The sequence below is a fragment of the Archocentrus centrarchus genome, chromosome 5, assembly GCF_007364275.1.
Source record: "Archocentrus centrarchus isolate MPI-CPG fArcCen1 chromosome 5, fArcCen1, whole genome shotgun sequence".
NCBI lineage: Eukaryota > Metazoa > Chordata > Actinopteri > Cichliformes > Cichlidae > Archocentrus > Archocentrus centrarchus.
This window is the reverse complement of record NC_044350.1, coordinates 24,285,392-24,309,510: the sequence shown is the minus strand read 5'-3', so window position 1 is coordinate 24,309,510 and position 24,119 is coordinate 24,285,392. Positions and strand designations below refer to the sequence as shown.

At 39.6% G+C, this 24,119-nt stretch overlaps 1 protein-coding gene across 3 annotated transcripts in view; it reads right to left on the bottom strand.

The window, feature by feature from the left end:
* The window catches only part of col2a1b (collagen, type II, alpha 1b), a 45,537-nt gene extending 23,370 nt beyond the window's left edge, over positions 1–22,167 (bottom strand). Inside the window, exons 1-24 of one of the 3 annotated variants that reach the window (XM_030728530.1) lie at positions 21,869–22,167; positions 18,583–18,792; positions 17,222–17,238; positions 16,722–16,754; positions 15,720–15,752; positions 15,415–15,468; positions 13,887–13,988; positions 13,037–13,114; positions 10,828–10,872; positions 9,429–9,482; positions 8,013–8,066; positions 7,190–7,243; positions 6,684–6,737; positions 6,546–6,599; positions 6,317–6,361; positions 6,143–6,196; positions 5,754–5,798; positions 5,521–5,574; positions 2,552–2,650; positions 1,951–1,995; positions 1,600–1,698; positions 1,362–1,415; positions 993–1,100; positions 555–608 (exon numbers count right to left, since the gene is read on the bottom strand). In XM_030728530.1, the coding sequence (XP_030584390.1) occupies positions 555–608; positions 993–1,100; positions 1,362–1,415; positions 1,600–1,698; positions 1,951–1,995; positions 2,552–2,650; positions 5,521–5,574; positions 5,754–5,798; positions 6,143–6,196; positions 6,317–6,361; positions 6,546–6,599; positions 6,684–6,737; positions 7,190–7,243; positions 8,013–8,066; positions 9,429–9,482; positions 10,828–10,872; positions 13,037–13,114; positions 13,887–13,988; positions 15,415–15,468; positions 15,720–15,752; positions 16,722–16,754; positions 17,222–17,238; positions 18,583–18,792; positions 21,869–21,962 (1,593 nt within the window). In that variant the 5' untranslated portion in view covers positions 21,963–22,167. The remainder of the gene's footprint in view (positions 1–554; positions 609–992; positions 1,101–1,361; positions 1,416–1,599; positions 1,699–1,950; positions 1,996–2,551; positions 2,651–5,520; positions 5,575–5,753; positions 5,799–6,142; positions 6,197–6,316; positions 6,362–6,545; positions 6,600–6,683; positions 6,738–7,189; positions 7,244–8,012; positions 8,067–9,428; positions 9,483–10,827; positions 10,873–13,036; positions 13,115–13,886; positions 13,989–15,414; positions 15,469–15,719; positions 15,753–16,721; positions 16,755–17,221; positions 17,239–18,582; positions 18,793–21,868) is intronic. The other 2 variants (XM_030728531.1, XM_030728532.1) reach the window with 2 other exon arrangements.
* Between the last annotated feature and the right edge of the window lie 1,952 nt (positions 22,168–24,119).

Here is a 24,119-nt window from a genome sequence, read left to right as displayed (position 1 = left end):
TTAATTTGTGAGTTCAGTGTGAACCTCAGAGAGGTGCAAGAATTTATTACATGCCTCATTGACTTCATCGTTTTAAAATGTGCCAGATGATTTGTGCAATTTAACTTGATTTAAGAATTGTTATGACTTAATGAGGTGAAAAATTATCTTTGGGGAAGTCATCAGAGACAACAGAGTCAATTAATGCTCAGAGAAATCTTTTGCCCAAATCATGTCAGCTGCTTTATTCATATACATTGTGTTTTCCCTGCCACAGTGCAGTCAAATATATACAAACTAAATATTTGAGAAGGACATTTAGGGAGACCTATAATAATGCAGTATGGGGCCACACTGGTATCTCCACTGACTGCCAGTTACACACATATACACCTGCAAGTACTGATGGACCAGATGCATAAATTTCCTAAGCACTTTTTTCCTTTCCTTCCCCAGTTAAGCGTACTCTTTATGCTCCACAGCTCATTTTGGCTTTTCGGAGCCTATTTTCCCCATTCCTTCTTATAAACAAAAACTCTTCTCTGCAATCTCAGTGCTACCTTCATGACACTCACCTTGAGACCAGCCAGACCGTCCTGACCAGGGAAACCACGGTTACCAGGGGCTCCCTAAATGGAAAGCACAAAATCAGATTTAAAATAGCTATATCCCAATCTCACAGCGGTCCTTAAATGGGTTGCAAATTTTGCCCAACAAAATAAGGCGAAGTTTTATTTTGGATCTAAATTATTGAAATTATTGTTGAAATTATTCACATTAAAAATGTAGGAAAAGGCCATACTTTCTCAAAATCTGTAATACATACCTATTTATCACATTGTCAACAATAACAGCAACTTTAATGAATGAGTATTGTAGGAAAACCTTGGACAATGTGATGTACTACGACATATTTAATATTGCTTTCTCAAGAGTTCAGCATACATTTTAAAGAACTGGGAAAAACAAAAAACAAAAAATAACCTGCTTTCAAGTAATTGGGTGGCACTTACTCTCTCTCCAGGAGGCCCCCGTGGTCCAGCAGCACCAGGCTCACCTCTGGGTCCTCTCTTGCCTTCTTCTCCTTGTGGGCCAGGTGCTCCCTGAAGACCAGGTGGTCCCTGGAAACACACAAATAACAGACAAAGTTACTACAGAAAGGGAAAAATATGCTGTCTTTTTATATAATAAAGTAATATGGTTTTATACGATTTGCATTCCCTAAGCTATGTGGAAATGTTTACAGGCACTTGCTCTGCCAGACAACATAACCTGGAGTGCATGTCTGCTTTTTCCATAAAGTACTGTATCAATGTTTGAATTCAGTTTTGCTGATGAACTATCAGGGAATACAGAGACAAGCAGAAGAAAACATAACTCACAAGTTCTCCTTTGGGTCCAGCCTCTCCCTTGAACCCTGGAATACCTGGGTCTCCCTAAGCAGTGATGGATATTCAGACAGACAGAGAGGGAGAGCAAAAAAAGAAATGAATTTTTTTTTCAGTGCCCCTCTAATTATTTGGGATATGAAATGAACAACAAACACCAAGTTGTCAGTTAAACTGGGAATAAATAAAAGGGGCTATCTTTTATTTTGTGAATGGTTCATTAAGTACATACAGATGTTCCCTTTGGACCAAGAGGTCCAGTGGCTCCCTGAGGCCCGGGAGGCCCACGAGGTCCAGGGAAACCAGGAGCACCAGCAATGCCAGGAGCACCCTACAAAGAGAGAGAGAGTCAGCCAACTGTTTGGTCTCTGAATCTTCAACCTTGACGCCAGTTTAGGCCACCAGTACAAAGTGAAACTACCTAGAAACATTTCAGCTTTTAAAGATGGAACTCAAAAGCTCATAATAAAGCTCATATGCAGCTAAATAGGTCAGATTCAATAACAGTGTACTGCATATGTTCTATAAATGATGCAAATATATTGTGTAATTATTATTAATATGTCTAATTATGAAAACTTACAGAAGATCCTTTTGCACCGGGGATACCATCAGTACCAGGGTTTCCCTGAAAAAGGGGGAGAGAGAGAAATGCAATAAATGGTTCTTGTTTTAGGACTGATTGGCCTAATCCAGTCATTCAAAACCCAAGTTAATTATACTGCAGGGGGTACTTCTGCAGTCTCTGATGGTTACATGGAAGGTTGAACAAATTAACCCAGGTTCTGCCTTCTAATTATAGCATGAATTCACAGTATCAGAATGACCTAAACACTGACTATTCAAATGTAACAAAAGAACTGTAACAATATTTGAAAAAGTTTAAAATCATATCCAGCTGAAGGTTGAAAAATGCCAGGTGATGTTGATGAAAGGGTTCAGGGGCTTATTTGACAGGCCGGTGTGGGTGGGTCTACAGTAATACCAGTCTGTCCAGCAAAAACACTCTTTCCACAGCACACAGTTCATTAAAGAGTGTTCTAACAAGTCCTCAGCTACGTTTCTGACACAAACATATAACAAAGACAAACACTTGCTAAAAAAAAAAAAAAAAAATCATGAAATGACAGATTAAGATGAATATTCTTTATAAAGATTTACTACATGTTTATAATCTCACTTACAGACGCGCCAGAGGGTCCAGGTGAGCCAGGAGTACCAGACTCTCCACGAGGTCCCTGAGCACCCTCAGGTCCACGAGCACCAGTAGGTCCAGCTTCTCCCTGATCCACAACACAAAACAAAAACAATCAATACGTTAGTAGAGTTCACAGAGTAACTGAAAAAAGACAGTGTTAAAAAGTCTGTTATAGCCAACAGACTTCCACATGGGCTTTTTTTTTTTTTTAAACAGATGTGAATAGAATTAAAAAGTAGAGCAAGGCCTTTTAATGTGTATATTATGAGGTTAATTGTTTATTTGGTTGTAGCACCCCTAATCATTAAAAGATGGTATTGATTTACGGTATATCTGCGGTCCAGTTGGTGCTGCTCTTTTTTTTTTTTTAAACCAGAAAGTAAACTTAAACTCTGAAGATTAGGAATATCTCATATCAGAGTATCCTGTGCCCAAAATAGGCAACATTAACCTAGCAGGTTTGTTGAAGACATAAGAAACTGGAACTCCTGGAGAAAACCTGCACAAACACAAGGAGACCATTTTTTTTCCTTTTCCTCTTGCATTGTGTTTTATGCACCTTTAAAAGTAAAATACTGCTCTAGACTTTGATGGAGACAGCTTCTGGATCTGAAAGGCTAAGCCATGTAGAAGTACCTTAAACCTGCATTCTTTCTAATAACCAGCAGGGGGACCTGCTGGTCATTAGAACCTGCGTGAAGTCTCTGTGGCTACTACCAACTTTTATATACAGTTTATGAATGCCAGTTGTTAGGGCCTGTGGCTGGTGCGAGGAGTGTGCCTTCAGGGTTTTCTGGCAGAAATGCACTTAATCAGAAAGCTTTCTTTTAATTTATGTTGACTTTTTCCTCTTGTTGCCATCTTGCTTCTCTTTGGTATGTTTCTTATCTCTGATGTTGATATTGTGAATTGTTTTTGTTTTTAGGATGCTTTTAATATCTGGCTATAGATTAAACTTTGCCTATAACCAACTTTGGTACATTTACAGTAAAGGTACGTTTGGCTGCTTCCTTATTTCACTAGTGGTCACAGTGGATGGACCCACATGTTGGATTTGGCGCAAATTTTTACCCCAGATGCCCTTCCTGATGCAGCCCTCTGATTTATGCAGGCTTGTGATAAAATAAAATAAATAAATATAATGAATGTTTTCAGTGCACTGCGACAGACTGGCGACCTGTTCAGGATGTTCTCTGCCTCTTGCCCCATGATAGCTGGGCTTGAGTCACCCTGCGGCCCTTATTATTATTACTTTCAGTTTTCAGTTGCAGTAATACCAGATTTAGCAGAAAAAAATTACTTGTTCAGGTTTCGAAAAAGATCATAGTTTAGGTTAACAATTCCTCTTTGAACAATTTTATATGCGTGAAAAATTAAGCCTGGCAGAAATCCATGAAAGCATAGTTTCAGTTTTTTGCCTCTTACTACTGAGGAGTAAGGATGTATAGTGTGACCAAAACAGCAGCCTGGCTCATAAACAGCCAGTTTTATTGCTGTTATTAAAACTGTTCTTTGCCTTACAAGTAAATGGGATCATTTGTAATGCAGCCAGGATATTAGAATATTTTTCTTCTGGTTCAGTATTAAAAAGCCTTAGGACTAACTTAATATTCTGATCCCCGACCTCCTATGCACACAGGCCAGAGATTTTACCACACTATGCAACCTCATGCTGACGCATGAAATGTCTTTGTCATTGCTGCAGCTTTGCAGGCTTTTCAGACCCCAGTAGTAGCTATAACATAGCAGAACTCAAAAGTATGTGCAAAAATGCTGATGCAATACTGTAGATGAGTTCTTATTTTTTTAATCTCAGCAAGCTTTTTGTCAATGCCAATATTTTTACTAACTCTAAAACTGAAACAAAAGGAGACCTCTGCCAAATCTTAGCATATTAGAGACAGTAGCTCAGTGACTGCTGGATAATGCAGTTCATCTGCAGCAGGAGCTGAAGAAAAGCTGGCCAGTTTCGATTTGTTTATTTCAAGACCATGGTTTATTCAGTTTATTCAGCTGAGGTTCATATGTGTGTGTGTTGTTTATCTCTTTCTAGCTTTTTTTGTGTTGACTGTTAACTGCAAAGGTTCGCTCCTCAGGCTCACATGGGAGAAAAAAAACTCAAATGAGGCTGCATTTCATGGACACTCAGGGTGTTAACAAGCAGGTGAGAAGGTTTCTGAAGGTACAACAGAAAAATGTAATATGAGCCTTTTGAAGTTTCCCCACTATGTGACATAAAAACATACACTTACATAAAGGCATTCAAACATAAGACTATACTATGCGTATTTTTGAATGTAATGATGACATCTATAAACACACACACCTTTTCACATTTTGAGCCTAGCTTCCCTTTACTATTCCAAGAAAAAAACTCATGAGTTTTCTAAAGAGACGCTCCATTTGCAATTCCTAAAAGATTTCTTAAACAATCAAGGGGCTCGAAGAAGAAAGCACACCACCAGCACAGACCCCTTGAGAACAGATCTGAGGCTGTCTGCCATGGAGGAGAAATAAATCAGATGCAAACCAGAGACACAAAAGAAGAAGAAAGACAGTAAGGGGAGTGAGAGAGGGAAAATAGCACTTTAATCCCCCCCCCACCCTCCCCCAATTTTCCACACAGATGGTGTTTTAAAGCACTTTTCAGAGCAGACCTCTCCAATTTCACGAAAGCATTTCATCTTGTCCCTGCAAAATCCTCCCTGAGCTGGGTACAGACATTTTCTGAGATAATAACTTTTTTACTCTAATAAAGAAAGTCTTCCTAAAACATATATTCACTTTCAAAACTTTAGTTTGGTGAAAAATCATAAGTAAGTGATTCACACTTTAGTTATTCTGCTTGTGTTCTAATAGAAAGAAAGGAGGAAAACAATGCAACATAGAATAACCACAACAAAGGTGAAGATGACGAGGTGGCGAGGGCTTCAGTTAAGTAGATGCGTGACTCACCTTTGCACCAGGAGAGCCAGGGAAGCCCGGAGCTCCGGAAGGTCCAACAGGGCCCTACAGAGAGAAAACAGCCTGTCAGCTTGGCTGTTAATCACTGACACATCCAGGTGTGGGAGTTCAGACATTATCAGAGAAACAGCAGGCTGATTTCATGTACAGTATTTCTTACTAGATCTGAACGCAAACGAGGACAAAGTAAAAGGAGATTAAATGACATTTAAGAGGATACTTACATTGGGACCAGCAGGACCGGGCAAGCCATCATTTCCACGTGCTCCCTGAATAGAGTGAACAGTGCATTATGAGCACATGACAGAAAAGAGCTGGATAAATGCTTTCTTACAGTCAATAAATAACCAGACTCAGTGTTTTAAGGTTAATGCGATTATTTGCATAGCTGTCTTTGTTTGGTGCACTAAGGGAAGCACCTGAGCAATGCTGTGAGGATACTACTTAAGCCTGAAACACTTAAAAAAAGAAAAGAAAAGAAAAGAAAAGAAAAGAAAAGAAAAGAAAAGAAAAGAAAAGAAAAGAAAAGAAGGGGGAAGATCCTAACCATCTGTTACAGATTATGTTAAGTTTGTTTTCAGCAGCAGTGTTCAGAGAGAAAGATGGCACCTACAGCAGCTCCACTGGGTCCAGGACGTCCTCTCTCACCAGGCAAACCACGAGGTCCCTGTGAAGAAGAGGAGAATTTGTTTCCAACACTGATTAATCATTATTACCATGGAGACTGGATGCTACAAGTTTTTTTTTGTTTTTTTTTTTGTATGTGTTTGTGTCCACAAATTCACACCATTGGTCCAGGAGCGCCACTCTCTCCAGGAGCACCAGATTCACCCTGAAAAGAGAGAAGATTTAGCTGTTATTATGGTGAAGCAATCTTAATGAACCCTGATCTAGTCATCATTCGTCAGCTGCAATCACTGTACAATATACTGGGTGGATTACACAAGTGTTATCATCAGCAGAGGAAGGCATATAGCCACAATTGGGTATGAGTTAGAAAAATCACCACATCCCACCTTAGCACCAACAGCTCCAGTCTCTCCCTTTGCACCATCACGCCCTGGATAACCCTAAAAGAGAGAGAAGTCAGGTTTCATGAAACATAAATGCCCACCTGTTTGTGCTGGAATCTTTAAGACAACAAACAAACTCACTCTGTGTCCCTTGATGCCAGGCAGACCAGGAGTTCCTGGGAATCCACGAGCTCCCTGTGGCACAGAAGGAAAAGATGTAGATCAACATACAGCATAGGGGAATAAACATGAAGCTAAGAGTTTAAAATAGCTAATGATGAAAGAAATTAAAATCTGGAAGCCAGATGAGAACACATTTTCTCCACACATACAAAGATTCCTCTTTAACAAAGGAAAGGAACAAGAAATAATAGGATTCTTTGTTGATTATAAATGTATGTTAAATATACTTTAATAAATCAAGTCAGGTTCAGGCTGAATGGATATTTAGAACACAATCTGTTGTGATTCACAAGTGTAAATATTTTTTAAGGACATTTAGTCCAGTGTATTAGTTCACTGCCAAATTTAGTTAATGAATCATTGTCACAAAATGTCTACATTATCATTGTAAACTAAATTCTCTATGTTTAGCAAAATCTTTAGCAAATTTCACACAACCTTATACACAATCAGGAATAACTCACCTGAGGTCCTGTAGGTCCACGTTCACCTGATTTTCCAGGTTTGCCAGCTTCACCCTAAAACAGAAACCAAGATGGACAGTGAAGTAAAAAAATTAATTTGCATATACTTTTTACATTTTTCTTTTGTGCAAATCTTGCTTTGCACTGAATAAAATGTATTTCATCTAGTTGTATGTAACTGGATCCAATAAAGAGCATCCTAGTGGACACAGTGTGTAATGTCATATCTGCTGCCATCCTGTGGCTAAAAGTAGGAATTACTTTTTTTTAATATCTATTTTTCTGAAGATTTAATTCACATTATTGTGTGCATACAAGCTGCCTCCACTTACATAAAGATTCACTTCAGTCAGCTGTGGAGTACAGCTGTTACTGCTTTAGCTGTAGAGTTGTGCAGTGTACAGCTAAAGCAGTAATACAGCAAAAACTGAGGTAAGTTGATAGAGAAAAATCTAACCCAAACATGTTTATATGAGCAAATGAGATTCAAAATAACACGTTACATCAGAACATATATAGTATTCATTTGTTTATGTAAATATTGCATCAGGGCAAAGAGTGGAAATTCCTCCTGCTACTGGTGATCATAACAGTGTCCCTAAAGATTAAAAATGAAAGTTTAATTCTGTCGTGGCAGTTTTTGACAATGCAAGAGCTCTAACAACACTCTGTAAGAAGACAGTGACTAAAAATCATTTTACGTTAGCCCTGTTAGAGTCCTTGCTGAAGGGAAGTTACCTGATCATTACCGCAAAAACTACAAAGCTGACTCCAGCATAACGTGGCGAAGAGATGAAACTTTAGTTGCAATGGTCACACTTACATCATCTCCAGGTTTTCCAGGAGGTCCAGGGGGGCCACGGGGACCCATGGGTCCCTGTTAGAAATAGAAAAAAAAAAAAGCACAGGTGAGAAACTGTTACCGTTCCTAACCAACAGAGGGCAACATTACACAATTTAAAGTTGCATCTTAATTGACAGTAACAGCTCGTGCCTCTTTCCTTTTGCAATCAACAGAAACAAAGAACAGAAAACAAAGAAAAGCCAACTAAGTCACAGATGTGAAACACACTGGGAATTGTTTTCATGGTAGCTTCTCTCTTTTTTTTTTAAAATAAGATTATATAAAATGTTACTAATCAACAATAACATTATTAAAGTTAAGTTATATACAGTATTCTGTATTTCAGTGAGAAGTGATCTCAGTAGGAAGGGATTATAAATTTTTTTAGGCTTTCATGACTTTGCAGCTGCACAGAAATACAAAATACCATTTTGGTGAATGTCTCAGAACAGAAAAACAAAAACAAACAAAAAACAAAACAGAGGTCCGATATTATTATTCTATCAATGCATTTCCCCCTCTTTGATCTGTGATTTTTCCATGATTTACCCAATTAAGGGCAGCAAACAAGGGCAGATTTTGCTCTTGGCCAACATTTTCACCCTTCTACAACTGTCAAGCTATTTTCTGGAAGGGCGTTTGATTTTAATCACTCCTAACGATGTACTGGCACATTTTTAAAGGAGAAACGCATCTCAGAGACATTCTGTCTGCATATCTAGACTCCACAGGAGCAGATTAACACAGCAGTGGGGAGACCCTGCATTGTCTACCTGCTGAGGAACTAGTGCTGGGTACAGGGAACAGAAAATAAAAGCTGACTGGAACAGACAGAAACTCCACCTCAAGAGGATTAAGATGAGGAATTGTAAAAATAATATAAGAAGCTGTGAGGAAAGAAGCGATTGCAAGAATATTGGTTATATTGTGTGTTTTGGCATTTTTAGGTGAAATGTATTACATTTAAAATAAAAGTGTAGGGAGGTGAAGAAATACTATGACATGCAACAAAGGCATATACAATAAGCCTTGGCCAAACTCCACACAATGAAAAATAATGTGATTAAATACACATATTTAGGCCAGTTGCACATCACTGTTTTTTTGGGTCATTTTTGTGCCAATTTTCATAACATTTTGCTAACTTGCACACATTAAAATGCAGTAGCAACAGCAGCATCTTTTTTTAAACCTATGTGCTATCATTTGATGATTTTTTTTAAAAGTTAATAGCTGTTCTAAGACAGAAAAAAAAAAAAACTTAAGCAGTGATAAAAAAAGGAGCTCAAGTCAACCAGCCATAAGATTTTTTTTCCTTTAAAAAAAAGAAATGAAGAACAGAAGCTTAGGGGGTTAGAGGGGACATGTAATACCACAGGAGGGTGGGATACTTACAGCTTGTCCAGGCTCTCCAGCCTCTCCAGGATTGCCTTGGAAACCTTGTGGGCCCTGAGAAAAGAAGAGAAAGTCTGATTGGAGTGCAGCCTTTTTATACACTGACAAAGAAGAGACTAAAAAAATGACTACTAATCTATCTGCAGCTTAAATGATATTTTAATTAAAAGGGAACTGGAATGCCAGTTTCCAGCTGCATATTTTCTTTTTTGTACTCTGCAAGCTTTGTATTATCTTAGGTCAAAGGAATAGGCTATCTTCTGCCTAAAACAAGACATTTTAGTCCTTGCACACAAAAGATTCAAATAGCAAGTGGATGGAGTTTCAGAACTCAGTCAGAGTACTGAGCCTGAGATGGCCTACCACCCACTATCAAAGGGGGGTGGGGGGTGGGGGGGGGGGGGGGTGGCTGGAGCCTATATCCCCTTTTATTGACATCATACAGTGCCAAGGGTACCTGCTGGCATCTGAGCTTTTAGAGCAGTCTGAAGTCAGCCTGAGTTTAGATGGAATATGCACACATATGCTCACCTCAGTATTTGAAACTTTAGTCATGTTAAATATGAGCATCTTCCATTATAACAGTGTTTATATGTGTGTATAAAATGAGGAAAACAGATTTAGGAGAATTGTAACATATTGTAATATGCACAAAGGGAAATTAGTGCATGCATATTCAACCCTTAATGGCATCCTTGTGACTGCAGTTCTAGATTAAAAGCTGCTGAGATTCAAAATTATACCATGCCTGTAAAAAGCAATCCTGTTTGAGGCACTCTATCCTGCCTTATCTAAAAGCACACCAAAGTTGTTTAAGGCAAAAATGCATTTCTCCAAATGGGGTGATAATATCATCAAGTTCAGACAAGTCAGATGGCATTGCCTTCAACTCAGTAGCTTTGCTCTGGAGGCTTTGAGTAAGGGCTGCAGGTAGGGTGGGTTACAGGCAGGAGTAGAAAGAGGCAGCACATTCGAGTGTAGTGGGTGTACGCCCACTAGGTTGTGTGGAAGGTAAATTGTCAGGTGTTCTATGGTATGTCTGGGTTTGTGGCATAGGAAAAAGCCCAGGCGCTTGCAGCTGGGAGACGAAAGTGTTCTTTACTTGCCATCTTCCTCCAGAGAAGAGACTGAGCAGACGCCCGTGGTTATAAAAGAGGGCTCAGTATAAACAATTATTACTTACAGCCTTTTTCCTTAAGTTTGCAGTAGCAGTGGTCATTTTAAGGCCAATATTGTTATTGATACATTAGAGGAAGCAGTGTAGCATATGCACATGTCATGAGTCACATTACAATTATGAGATTTTGCCATGTGTATCCTGTCTGTGACCAACCACAGGATCTTGTCTACAGGTGTGCACTGATGGTGTGCTGTTGTTGGGAGTACAGGAGGTACTTACAGGTGCTCCGGAAGGCCCAGGTGGTCCTCTTGGTCCCATAGGGCCCTGAGGAGAAGAAAAGAAACCACACAAGCAACATCAGGATAATGGCGGATAACCACAGCGCTCACCACTGCACAGATTTCAAAATACATAAACACACAAATCATAGTAAAGCACAGTTATATTTTGTATCTTGCATTACTGGTAAAATTTGTTAAGTGGACATTTTATCCACATAAATACACTGAGAAGCTATAAAAACATATCACCTGCTTTGCCCCAAAGCTACATAATACTCAGCAGCTCTCTTGTCAAACCCATAAATTATTTGAAATTCCTCACTGGCTCAGATTTTTCTTCACTTCTTTCATCCCTCTGCTTCCCTCAGCTAATTTTTCCACTCACTGTGGTTCTGTAGTTCAAAGGTCATGAGCTGAAGTGTTGTATTCTTAAGAGACAAGGCTGAACTCTACACGGCTTCTTGAATGTCACACTTTTGGTTATAATGTTATAATGAAAATCTTCATCCTAGATAAGTGAAATTTCAGGCATTGGCTCAGGTGAAGAGTCTTAAATGTAACTAAATTGTCTCTAATTGGAATGTAGTCCACTCTGCAAGGACGTTTGGCTGGAGTTGCTAATTTCTGCTTCAGCCTTATGCAACAGGGTTCAATAAGAGAAAATCACATTTTGTGGGAGTTATGAGCCAAATAAAAAAAATCCTTATGCTTTTTTTTTTTTTTTAGCCATGGAGAGAAAATCAACTGTAAAAGGAAGGAATTAAAAAGATCCTGAGTTCTTCATCTTAAAAAAAAAAAAAAAATCAAATAAAACAAAACAAAACACCACCCCCCACTTTGACTTGGATTACTTTTTACAGCTGTTTGCCTGGATAAAAACACATTCCTTTCAGTGGACTGGCTGTTATGAACTCTTATACAAAAATCAGGGCTTGCAGCCAAAGAAAATGTCATTGCCTGGTACAGTGGTCCTTAGAATCGAATGAAAGTCACCTTTCAGTGGGTGTGGGAAGCCTTCACCACACTGGGTAGAAACTTATCAATGGGGCTCTATATCTGCAAACTGCTTGAAAGTGTGTTTAAGGGACATGCATATGTTTGTATGTCTGTATTTGGGTGTTTGTGTGTGTGTGTGTGTGTGTGTGTGCATACACTTCAGTAACAGTGTTGTTTGAATAGCTATGTAGGTGCTGGATATGAGTTGGGGTACTCATAAGTATATTAGGGGTTATAAGCTGTACTTGTGATTTAGCATCAGACCTGTTTGCTCGTTCACTGCTCTCACCACCAGCAAGCTTACAAATGCCAAAGTAAATGTGGACTTCCATTAAAAAGGCTCAGTATTGTGGTGAGCTTTCAGACAGACATGTGGTAGGACAGTCAGTAGGAGTGCCCCCCCCCCCCCCCCCCCCCCACACACACACACACACACACAAACACACACACCGATGCTAACTGAGGAATCAGATCCACTTTAGTCCCCCTACCCTCAGAGCGTCTCAAACCACTGCTGGGCTGAGAAACAGCCAAGCTGCTCTGTGGCTCTTTAAACCAAAATAGCTCCCAGTGTGCTCCTCACTCCATCGCAGGCAAACTGCCATGCCAGCAGGAGTGGGTTTTCATGAGCTTGAAATATAATGAAGATCAATGGCTGCTTCCTTGGTTTATAAAATTGACCCTCTGTACTCCATGTGAGGTGTTTATTTTCCATCAGGACCCAGAACTTTGCAGTTTCTTTCCTCGAGCAGCAAAAAAAAAAAAAAAAAAAAAAGGGTCCCTTTAATCTCTTGATTTCAGCCAAAAACCAAAAACAAAAGAGGGAAACACAAATAGGCAGCACTGTATTCATTGTTTCTTCATGTCCCAGATTTTAAATCCTGTTTTGGTATTTAATTTCCTGATGGAGAATGATGATGATGTTTCCATCTCATAGTTTTCATGCTTGATCACCAGGTGATGCTTCTCTAGTTCATGGAAAGAAGTTGTTTATGTCCCTCCAGAGCAGTTTAAGTGCAGGATAGGGATGCAGAGCAGATGCTGGCTGTTGCAGATCTCTAACCCAGGTCTTCATGTGGATAGACTCTGAGCACTTTGCCTTTGTTTTTGACAACTCCACAACTTTAGCCTGTGTGCAGATTAAATCAGCTGGTGGTAAAAAAAAAAAAAGAACACAGGAGTTGCAGCAGCTCTCATCAGCGCTTGCTCACCATCGGTCCTTGCATCACACCCATTTGTGCTCCACCAGCCTTCTCGTCAAAACCACCAGCCATCTGAGCAGCAAAGTTCTGGAAGAGACAAAAGAAAGAACATCACTAGGATTTTTATAATAAACAAATTTGGTTTGTGGCTTGTTGTGTTTGTGACATCTCAGAGAATTGAAAGTTTAAAGGTCATCTACTCAACACACTGAAATCTGGATAAAGTATTTGATTGGAACAGAGTGAATCGAAAACATAATTACAATACCTTTAAAAACTGAGCCTTGGCTGTTGCAAAATGTAAGAATTTTTAATGTCATGTGTGCTCATGTGTCATTGGATTAGTGAGTTTGGAGGATGCTGCGTTATTTTGGCTGGAAGGAGAATAAGCTTTTAGACTTTTTTGTCAGTAGTAGAGCTTATTATGTGAATTTTGATGCAGACAGAGGAGAGACAGAGGGCATGTGAACTGTTCTTACAAAGACTGACTTTCTTTTTAACTCCACCCCCCCAAAATACTTCTTCCCTTCCCCTTCTTAAGTCTATCATACTACCTCTGCCCTTCCACCACCCTCTATCCACCTCCCTTCTTTTCTCCTACAAAGAATGAGAGGCATTCTTCCCATTCTTCCTCTCTGCATCCACTCACTGTTGTCTTTCTGCCTCCTCCCAACACCAGCAGTTTCCCACATCTTTTGTACTCTTGGATTCTTTCTTTGCTCCATTTCACCCCTCTCTCTGGTTATTCCAAGCAGTCAAAGTGAACCCATTCTTGGCCTTGAATCAGTATTCAACCTGTCAGCTTCTACGTCTGCAGTGAATACTAGCCCACCACCCCCACTATACATGAGATACTCACTCCACCAAGGCCAGGGGGTCCATTAGGTCCTGGAGGTCCAGGGGGGCCAGGGTTTCCAGGGGTGCCAGGCTCGCCATCTCTGCCACGGGGACCAGGCGTTCCCTTAAATAAACATAAATTTCAGATGAATTAAAAATTAATGAAAAGACAAGAATATGGTATAGTTCATAATGGGTACTGGACCTTTATATTGGCTACATCTGCACAGGAAATACAATATCATCTTAAGGATAACTCAAATAGGGCTACAATTAACAATTATTTTCAGTTTTGATTAATCTCTTGGTTCACAAAATGTCACACATATCATTTTGTTACAAAATTCAAACTGAGAAGCTTGGACAACAGATCAGCTGAAAAATCAATTCCCTAATTGTTTTCACTCTATTCAAGTGGTATATATTTCTATTTCTGTAGCTGTGCTGTTTCTGACAACTGAGAACACCAATTTTAAGTAAAAAAAACAAATAAATAGAAATGGAATCTTATTCAGTAACAATCTTCCATTTTGTTGCAGCTTTATTGTTATTGTTTAATATTAGCCTATACAAACCAGGAAAACATGTGTAAGAACAGGAAAGTGCTCCATATTTTAATTTAGCATTCATTAATTCCAACCTGTGATCCAATATTTGAGCTCAGGTGCACTCAGGATAAATCATTACACATTTACTGGCAGACAACGCTCTTAACAGATGCCTAAAGCTTCTCCAGACTGCACTGACAGGCTATATCAGAGAATTTGACTCCACCTGACTTGCTGGTATCAAATGGAAAACAAACCCAGGAAGGTTAAAAAAAAAAAGCTTTAAAAATATCTTTAATACTATTGCAAAATATGTAATTTAAAAGCACCCTTTTTACTCAGGTTGTACTGTATGCTGATGATTTTCGCAGCCAAATTAGTCTACCTGGCATTCCTCTGTGCATGTAATGACAAATTACCCTGCGAGGGGATCCCAAACAAAGAATGTACTGAACACCAAAAAAAAAAAAATTAAATAAAAAATAGTAATTCTTAACACTGGCTAGCCAAAGCTCAATCTGTCTTGTGCTTAAATCTACATAAACAAGACGACTACATGACATAAACTCCTCGCCTGCAGCCATTAGCACATCCAAATGATGTTACATTAATGAGGCGATCAAAGCATTGCAAATGTGGCGGTGCTGATTTCCCACACTGACTGACTATGAGGGCCTCTGAGAGCAGCGGAGGTTTACATTATGAGTCTCCGACAGCCTCACATCTGTGAAACAACCCAAACCTCAGCAGGCCACACAGCCTAATGGAAATGACACATGACTAGTTAGGCTGAGTTGCTCAATGAAAGGCTACCATTCTGCAAACCTACAACCTATAACAGATCCCCCAACCCACTCTCTGAGACTTAAAGCTCAGATTCAGTGGAACATACTATACTTCATAACTGAGCAGGGGGGGTGGGTTTAGTTTTTTTTAAGTGTCAGGGTGAGAAAATCACAAGGGTCATTTTTTTTTTTCTTATTTTTTACATGTTTAACTGACCTTCTCTCCTTTCTCTCCTCTTGGTCCTCGGGGTCCCTGCTCTCCTGGTGGGCCCTGGGTGAGCAGGAGATGGTGAAGTAACTTCAGGCTTTATCTCAGTGCATGTGTATTGAAAAACATCTGTAGCCTTTTAACTCTACTACTGTTATATCAGATCAGTTTCCTTTCCCAGTCACTGTGCTGCCAATTAAATTTAATACCTATATGGTTCCTCTAAATGCATTCAGATAGTTCACAGACTCTGTAAAAGTGCTCTAAGGGGAGTAATTATGAGAAAATGTGTAAGTGAAGACATAGGTGTATACCATTGGGCCAGGTGGTCCTCTTGGTCCTACAACCTGGATAAGAAAAGGACAGAAAGAAATGAACTGTGTCTGGTGGTCTTGAAGAAAACATCAGTTTTAAACTGTAGGCCTACTACAAAAGTTGACATTTACCAGATATATTTGCACATGAGAGGTTTTGGGAAAAATGATCTGTCTCCCATCAAAGCAGACTTGTTAACTGCTAATCTCTTCGGGCAAAGCATTATAAAAAACATACAATAAACAATGCCTTTGTATTTCCTTCCATGAGCTTGTATTCCCTCAGTGGGGTAAAGCATTTCCAGGTGCAGCACTATAGCAGCAGCAGCAGCAGGGAGTTTAGTTTTAGTCCTTCTTGCTCTCTGATGACCTGTGAGAATCTTTATGGAGGACTGTATGTAGCCCTTATTGTGCTTGACTGTCTTTTTGATGAGTGGCTTGGTAGGCCTTCCTCCCCTCTCTCTAACACTTCATCATTCTTATGTAAGCTGGTGGGAAGGAAGATTTAAAATTAACATTGTAACTGCATTAATATTAGTAGTAGTTCCTTTAAGTAAAGTACTTGTAATTTAGTGTTTCGAACTCATGCACTGAAACATTTGACAGTTTGACTTTACTTTTTTACTTCGATCTTATAAACACAGCAAATGAAAACATTTTAAAACAAAGTGCTTCTCATACATTAATGCATCAGTTACATCAATCTGATAAAATAACATCAACTCGGGATTCACAGTGGACATTTCTGCCCTTCTACTTGTGTGTATGGTGTATTTCTATATTGCAGTATTGCTGCTTTTTACTAGTAGTTCCTCAGTTACCAGTAAAGGACCTGAATACTTCTTCCACTGCATGCTGCTGGTGGGTTTTGAGTGTTTCATGTGAGGTTGAAAGAAATCTCTTTCACTTAAGTATTTAAACTCATGAGAGGCCACAAACAGGCTTTTCCAAATGACAGCACAAATAGGTTGCATTTTTTATGACTGTGTGGCAGCAACTTACATCTGTAATGTCTCCTGGTTCACCTTTCTGACCCTGAGATAAGAAAAAGGTAAGAACATAACAGCAATTAAGATCAGCACTATAAGATTATTTTCATTTGTATGCCTGTATTTTCCTCAACCACATCCTGGAAAACTGCTCATAAGGGTCCATTTGATGAATGTCTTTGATGGAAAATATGCAGTTTTTTATCAGGAAACTGGTCAAAGCAAAATATTCAAAGTAAGTATCCCCTGCAGCATCAGTGGTCATGTAAATATGGCACACAGTGTGAACAGGAAATAACTATTATCCATCTGCCAAAGCTCATTCACATCAAAGTCTCATCTCAATCCTTAAACTACAGGGCTCTTGTGCAACCCTGATATAAGTCTGGGACAGATATGGTTATAATTGCTGGGGGAGGTTCATATTGAACACACACACAAACACACACGGCATAATGATTGTGTACACAGACAAATACACATGCAGCATTTAAATATCCTACAGTGTCTCACCTTAGCTCCAGGTACTCCTGTTATATGTTGAGCAGGAGAGAGGGAGAAAACAGATCACAGTTAGTGAACCATCTATGTGGGCTATGAAGAAGAAAGTCTATTCATGCTGGGAGCCAACTGTGCATTCTTGAATTAAACTGTTCCAAAGATCACCACCGAATCATATTTTCAGTACACAAAGAGCACATTAGGACTGTAAAAAAAGTGTTGGTTTCCTCGCCATCTCACATTAGGAGCTCAAAGCAAAAGCAAACCAGCTGCAGTTAGACGGGAAGGGTAAAGAGCAGAGGAGCTGGAGTAGCCTGCAAAATTGAATTTGCTGTCGGCAAAGGCAGGATTTTTGTGTATATCACTGAATTTTAAGCTCATTATTACTTTTTTTTTTTGGCAACTGAAAGAAGTTAAATTATGATGACCAGTGATTTTTCTGCAAACTGTTGTTGAAGAAGGCATTTGCCTCCATCTAATACTTGGAACTAATAAGATTTTCATGTAAATCAGGAATTACTGGATCAAATAAAAGTCATTACAAATCTGAGCGACGTATACTGCTGTTTGACAATGTCAGATAGTGTGCAGTCTGTTATTATTATAAACGTATAGAGGTTTGACAGCCAGCTCTGTTTTCTTGTGGTTAATAGCTTAAATTTAAAAGATTTGGCATACTTTTTTGATAAGCAGTTCATTTTGCCTTCAAAATTACAATAAGTATATTATAAAGCATTTAATCCACAAGCATGCATTGCAAACAGTGACACTTCTGACTTCACTCATGCTCCTCAGCTGACGTTATTTAGATTTCCAATGCTGACCAACAGAGTTTGCATATCTGAGGCAATGGCACTTTCAAATGTGGTGAATAGATCCTTCTAATAGTCTGAACTCTCAGTACAGAGTCACTGTGTTTTCTTGCCATCAGATCTGCAGAAATCCACAGAGAGGATATAGAGTAGAAATGTGAAGCCGTGTCTGCTTGACTGAGGTATTTCCTTAATGACTCCCACATGTTCTCATGATACTGAGGGAAGCAGAGAGTATTCAAACAAGATGGGGCCAAGGTGAGCCAGCTATGGAAAAATTACGGCGAGGTAGCATTTCGCTGAAATCCTGACAGATGTGTCACTGTTGTTGTTTATTTCTCATCATTTGTTTGCTTTGGGGATCGAAAACTGCATTCAAATCAAAGGCTGTCACACAGTATAAGCCTCATTAATACAATTTAGTGACAGATGTTAAACAGCAGCTACACCACCTTTGATTAATACCAAATTTACACCATGTTTTGTTTTCTCCCCAAAATAAACAATATGATCCTGAGCAGTAATTTATTTATTTGAGGTGTGAGATAAATAAATTACAACCAGCGGGTGGAGCCTGGTCAGCAGCGCAGATGGGGCAACACTCTCCGAATGGGATTTCAGGTTTGGGGCAGTCTTTTAGCTCCTCGCAGACAATTTCATCACATAGGACGCCTCCAGTGTCACACACACAGATGCGACAAGGCTCTGGTTTCCACACATCCTTGTCACTATAACGCTGTCCATCTTGTAGACAGCTAGTGAGATCTTCTTCTATGTGTGAAACCATTGTAAGGGACACACAGAAGAGGCCCAGGTAGGTAGGCATTGGAAGGAAAAAATGAGAGATTATAAAACAGATGAGAATAGCAGTCATTGTAAGTCAGAGCGCTTTTCAGATTATATCAGACGAAAACATTGTTCTGTTCAGCTGTGAAACATAAACGAGGTGCAAATAATTCATAGAAAATATCCCTATAAACTCTCTGTGATGCCTTACAGGTGCAGAAGGTTAAACTAAGGTAGGGAATTTATAGAGTATTGAACACATCATATCAGCACAATTCTTACTAACATAGTAATTTTCAGGTGTTCCAACAGCACTAACAGTCAATCTAACAGTCCAAACCAGAATTTTTTTTTTTTTACAATAATGTATCACAAAAGGGAAACTTTAAGTCCTCATATTTGCAAGCAAATGCATGGTATTTCTGCCTGATTGATCAGCATCATTATCTCTGCCAAATTTTCTGTTGTTGACTTATTAATATCCTCACTAATCATTGCAGCTGCAGTCTACGAAAACCCCAACTTCTCTGGTTCAAGTCCATTTTTTTCCCACTTGTTGCTGGTAATTGACGAATACATACAACCTCTCAAGTAACCACAAGGTGGCAGTTTAGCATCACAGAATCGCAGTTAAAGCGGCATAAGACCATCAGGAAACCCCCAATAGTTTTAGAGGAGCTGGAGACCATGTGCAAGAATTCCTCAACAAGTTAAACACAGGTCAGTTATATAGTACTGGAGACACCATCCTGTACTGCAAAGGAGACAAACTTTGTATTCAGTGAATGAAAATGTTGGGATTATTTTCGCAGGCTACAGTCTGATGAAGGAGGTGCTGCATTTTTTAGCTGTATGTGCTGTAAAATACCACTTGTGCCACTGTTTTACAGTAGATCCAGGTAATGAGAAATTAGTTCATTTTCCAGCCTGGCAGCCAAACACCTGCTCAAAAAAAAAAAAAAAAAGGAAAAAACAGACTCTGATTTGAATCACAGAACCTGTGCTGAGGTGTTTGAAAAGAAAGGCCCCGGCGTGCGGACTGCTGAGAGGTGAGAGGACAAGGAGCAAATACAGTAGCTATATTTACCTTAGAACACTGCTTAAGTCTAAGTATCCTAACGGACCTCAGGAGCCATGAATGAGGCCTTTCTGGAAAGGGACAGAGTGGGCAATTCACAAACTATTGCCTTGTATAAACACGGGGCACATTTGAAACCCCATCTGGAAACCATAGCTGCGTCAGATGCCAGTTCAAACACGTCGAAGAAAAGAAAATGGTCAGCTTTCATGCACATACCTTGCGGTTTTGACATAAACTTCTACAGGCCTCGATGCACTATGAAAGGGCTGCACCTGTCCTTTCACTGGCTCGAATATGAAAGATTCTCTTGATATGGGATATTCTAGGACAAGGGGTCCTCTATCTAGTGAAGAACTGACAGAGAGTTGACTTTTCATCACTGGGGATAATTTGTGAGCCTCCTCTCCCATGTGTTGGCAGCCATACTGTTTTCCAGGACAGTAAAACAATGGAAATTGCAAAGGGAATCCAGGTGTACTTTCAGGACATTAGAGTCAAGTGTGTTCTTATTTATTTATTTTTAGGAACTTTTTGGTCTCAGTGCTGCTTCTGTCTATGTCTGATTAGCTTTATAGCCTCAAGAACAGTCAGTTGGGGGCCTTGGAATTTAGAGCTCTAGTCATCCTAGTGTAGTGGGGTGACAATCACACTTCTATAAAAAGAAAAAAAAAAAAGAAGAAGGAAAGAAGGGCCTGCATTATAACCAGGAATCCAGGAACTGACATCTCTGAGAAGGTAACCTGAGACTTCCAATTGCTTTGGCATGACTATTTCCTCTTTCTTCTGGGGAAAAAAACACTTTTTCTCTAGCTTTCTTGAGTTTGACTCGTATATTAAGAACACGGCACTTCTCCACATCAGAATAATAAAGTCCCTGCCTTATATTTTTCCAGTTACCCCTCTTGCACCCTGGCTCTGTCTCTTTCTGGGCTGACTGTCACAGCTTATGGGTAATCTTTTAAGCAGATGGAAAGCCTGAAATCATATGGAACATTATTTCTGGCCTGAAATCTGCTGGCATACCTTCACTCTAAGATCTCTCTTGTGGATACTAAAATCAATAATAATGATTAAGAATCCTACTCAAGCTTTATTTAAAAAAAAAAAGAAAGTCTGCAGGTGTGAAGACTGATATAAGGACCATTTGATCCTCAACAGGGTGAGTACAGAGTCAGTAAACTAATTATTTTAAAATATTTTATTGGACTTTTAGTTATTAGTCCAACTTTCTGTCTCAACAAGCCAGGATTTGCCTGGATGCCCTCTGAAAGCAATGGAATGTGAACACTTTTCACCAAAGGCCCTTGAGCCTGACCACCTTTCACTTTTTGCTCATCCCCTCCCCCCCCTCCCCCTCTATATTAAGCGAATCTGCAGCTAAAAGGAGAGTCTGTGAAGGCCCCTAAAACACCCACAGGTGTCATGCAACTCTACTTTAAGAAGGGGGGAAGGTAGGTGTAAAACAACGAGCTCAGTGTAGGGATCAAAATCATATGATTTTCGGTTTTCACATTAGTGAATAAGTGCAAAGTAACGAATAAGTGCAAAAATAAATATGAAATTAAAATGGAAGAAAAAAGAGAAAAGCTTTGAGCGTGTTTTTTTTTTTTCGCGTCCATCACCTCTTCATCAATTGCAGTCTTACGCACGCCCGCAAGTGTGCAGTTTTATCTTATAATTTACAGAAATACAAACATCAATGCAAGGTAGACAGAGGGTCCACACAGTTTTCTTCTCTCTTTCATCACCCATATAGCATTTCATGCAAAGAAAACATAAAAAATTGGTGAGCTTTTTGTGCGTAAAAGTTAAGAGCGGATCAACCCCTCCAAGAACCACATCGAGCTCAAAACTTTCACAGCTCACGTACCGTGCTTAAACATTTTTTGCATTATGATTAGGTGAGTAACTGTTAATCTCTGCATGCACTTTATGGAAGAGTTAAGTTTTCCTCATCAGAGAAATAAAACTGTCACTTACGGTCGTCGTCCACCTGACATCTCACAACGGCTATTAGACAAACTTGGGCTGCTACAAGTAGCAGTACAGTCCTGGAATCCATAAAGCTGAACATGTCTAAATATTAGACATGCAGGGCCCTTGAGGGAGAAAAAATAGTGCGAAAGGAGCGAAGGCTTCTCTCGTTATTTGGTGTTTGTGTCCCCAGTTACAAAAACCAGACCATTCGACATTCACTCTTCCCAAAAACCGATGGGGGAATCCAGCGGCAGGACCTGGACCTGCAGCACAAACTCAGCACCGCTTCAGGCCAGACGCTGTAGTTTTATGTCCCCGTTACCTTCAATGAATCTTCGTATATTCCCAAGTATCAGTCCGGCCCCTTACCCCCTGTCAGGCTGTAATCTGAGCCCAGTTTCCCTCCCATTCTGTCTCCCCGGTCCCATTATTCCACTCCCAGACCACTCCTTTCCCCACGTGCTGAAATGAACCCAAAAAAAGCATGAAACTTTTTCTCCCTTATTTTGGTGCCGTCCCCCTTTCTCACCCCGCTCTTGTTCATAGAAAATGCCGATGTCACAAACATCGGAATATCATGCAAACTGATGGTATTTCTATTTATTTTAACCTGTAGGCCAGTGACGCGTGCAATAAACAGAGTATTAGATGACTATTGCAACTGTATATTCTAATAAAGGTGAAAAACTGTAATGTTTGGCAAAAGTGCTTCACAATTTGTGATCAACATATTGTTCCAGTGTAACGCCTAAAGCCACAATGATAATGGTATCTAATGCTGAAAAAAGACACATTAAAATCATTCCAAATCACAAACACATAGGCAACCACTAATATGTCAATATTTATGAGGGTAACACTAAAACAACATAAAAAAAAAACTTTTAATGAGCAAGCAATTTATTTATGGCTTCATACTTTCTGTACTCTCAGTCTGTAGTTTTAAGCTATGAGCCAGTGAGATTTGAAGCTGTAGAAAACATTTTGATCAGTTAAGTTTAGTTCCAGATTCTTAAATTTGAGATCTCACTGCTTTGATTGTGTTCTTGCAGGAAATGCTGCCTGTGTGATGATCAAGCTCTGTATTGGGATGCTTTTCATTGTGGAACTGCACTTCAGATTCAGAGTATCTCAGTCAGTTTTATAATTGCAATGCTTAATCTGTTGAATGAAGTGCTTTGAGTGTTCAAAGTAAAGTAGAAAACACTCTATATAAGAATCAGTCCATTTACCATCTGCTCTTAGGAGTTGCCACTCCTTAGTTCCTGTGTCTAACTGGTTGATAATGAAATAAATGGTTCACAAAACCTATGTCAAAATATGGAATATTTAATATCAGCTGATTAAGGAAAATATAAATGTTTCACTAGAGTACAATACCTTCAATCTTTCATTGGCATTTACTTCCTGTAGGTCACATAGAAAGCATTTATAACCATAAATTAGGTTAAACGTGCACCGAAATATAAGATAAGGTTTATTTGTCACATGCACAGTGAAATGTATTTTGTACCTGCATCCAATAATAAGTAATATGAATATATAATTAAGAAGAATAAAAATAAGTAATTCACATTATACAGATTAGAATAATATAGATTGTGACTAATAGTGCAGTTTAGGGCTCAGAGTTGAGCAGACGGATGGCTTGTGGATAAAAACGCTTCTTCAAACCTTCAGTCTTAGTCCTCAGACAGCGGTAACGCCAGCCTGATGGAAGCCGGGAGAAGAGAGTGTCCGGGGTGGTTGGGCTGTTTTAGGATCTTCATAGCCCTTAACCTGCACTGCTTGGTGTAAATGTCCTGCAAGTTGGGGAAGATGGCTCTGATGTTCTGTTCAGCTGAATGAACCACCCTTTTAAGGGCCATGAAGTCCTGCTTAGTGCAGTTTCCCATCTAGGTGGTGATGCTCCCACACAAGATGCTCTCGATGGTACAGGTGTAAAAGTTCCTGAGCACCTTGAGTGGGAGCTTGAAGTTGCTCAGCTGCCTGAGGAAGTAGAGATGCTGTCTGGCCTTCACAGTGTTGTTAATGTGATGAGTCCAGGACAGGTCCTGTGAGATGGTCACTCCCAGGTACTTGAAAGTGTTCACTCTTTCCACCTCAGCACCACTTCACCTTCCTGCTGGAGTCCACAATCAGTTCTTTTGTTTTGCTGACATTGAGCAGAAGGTGGTTCTCCCAGCACCAGTTCTCCAGGCGGGAGACCTCCCTCCTGTAGGCTGTCTCTTCATTGTGGGAGATTAGTCCCACG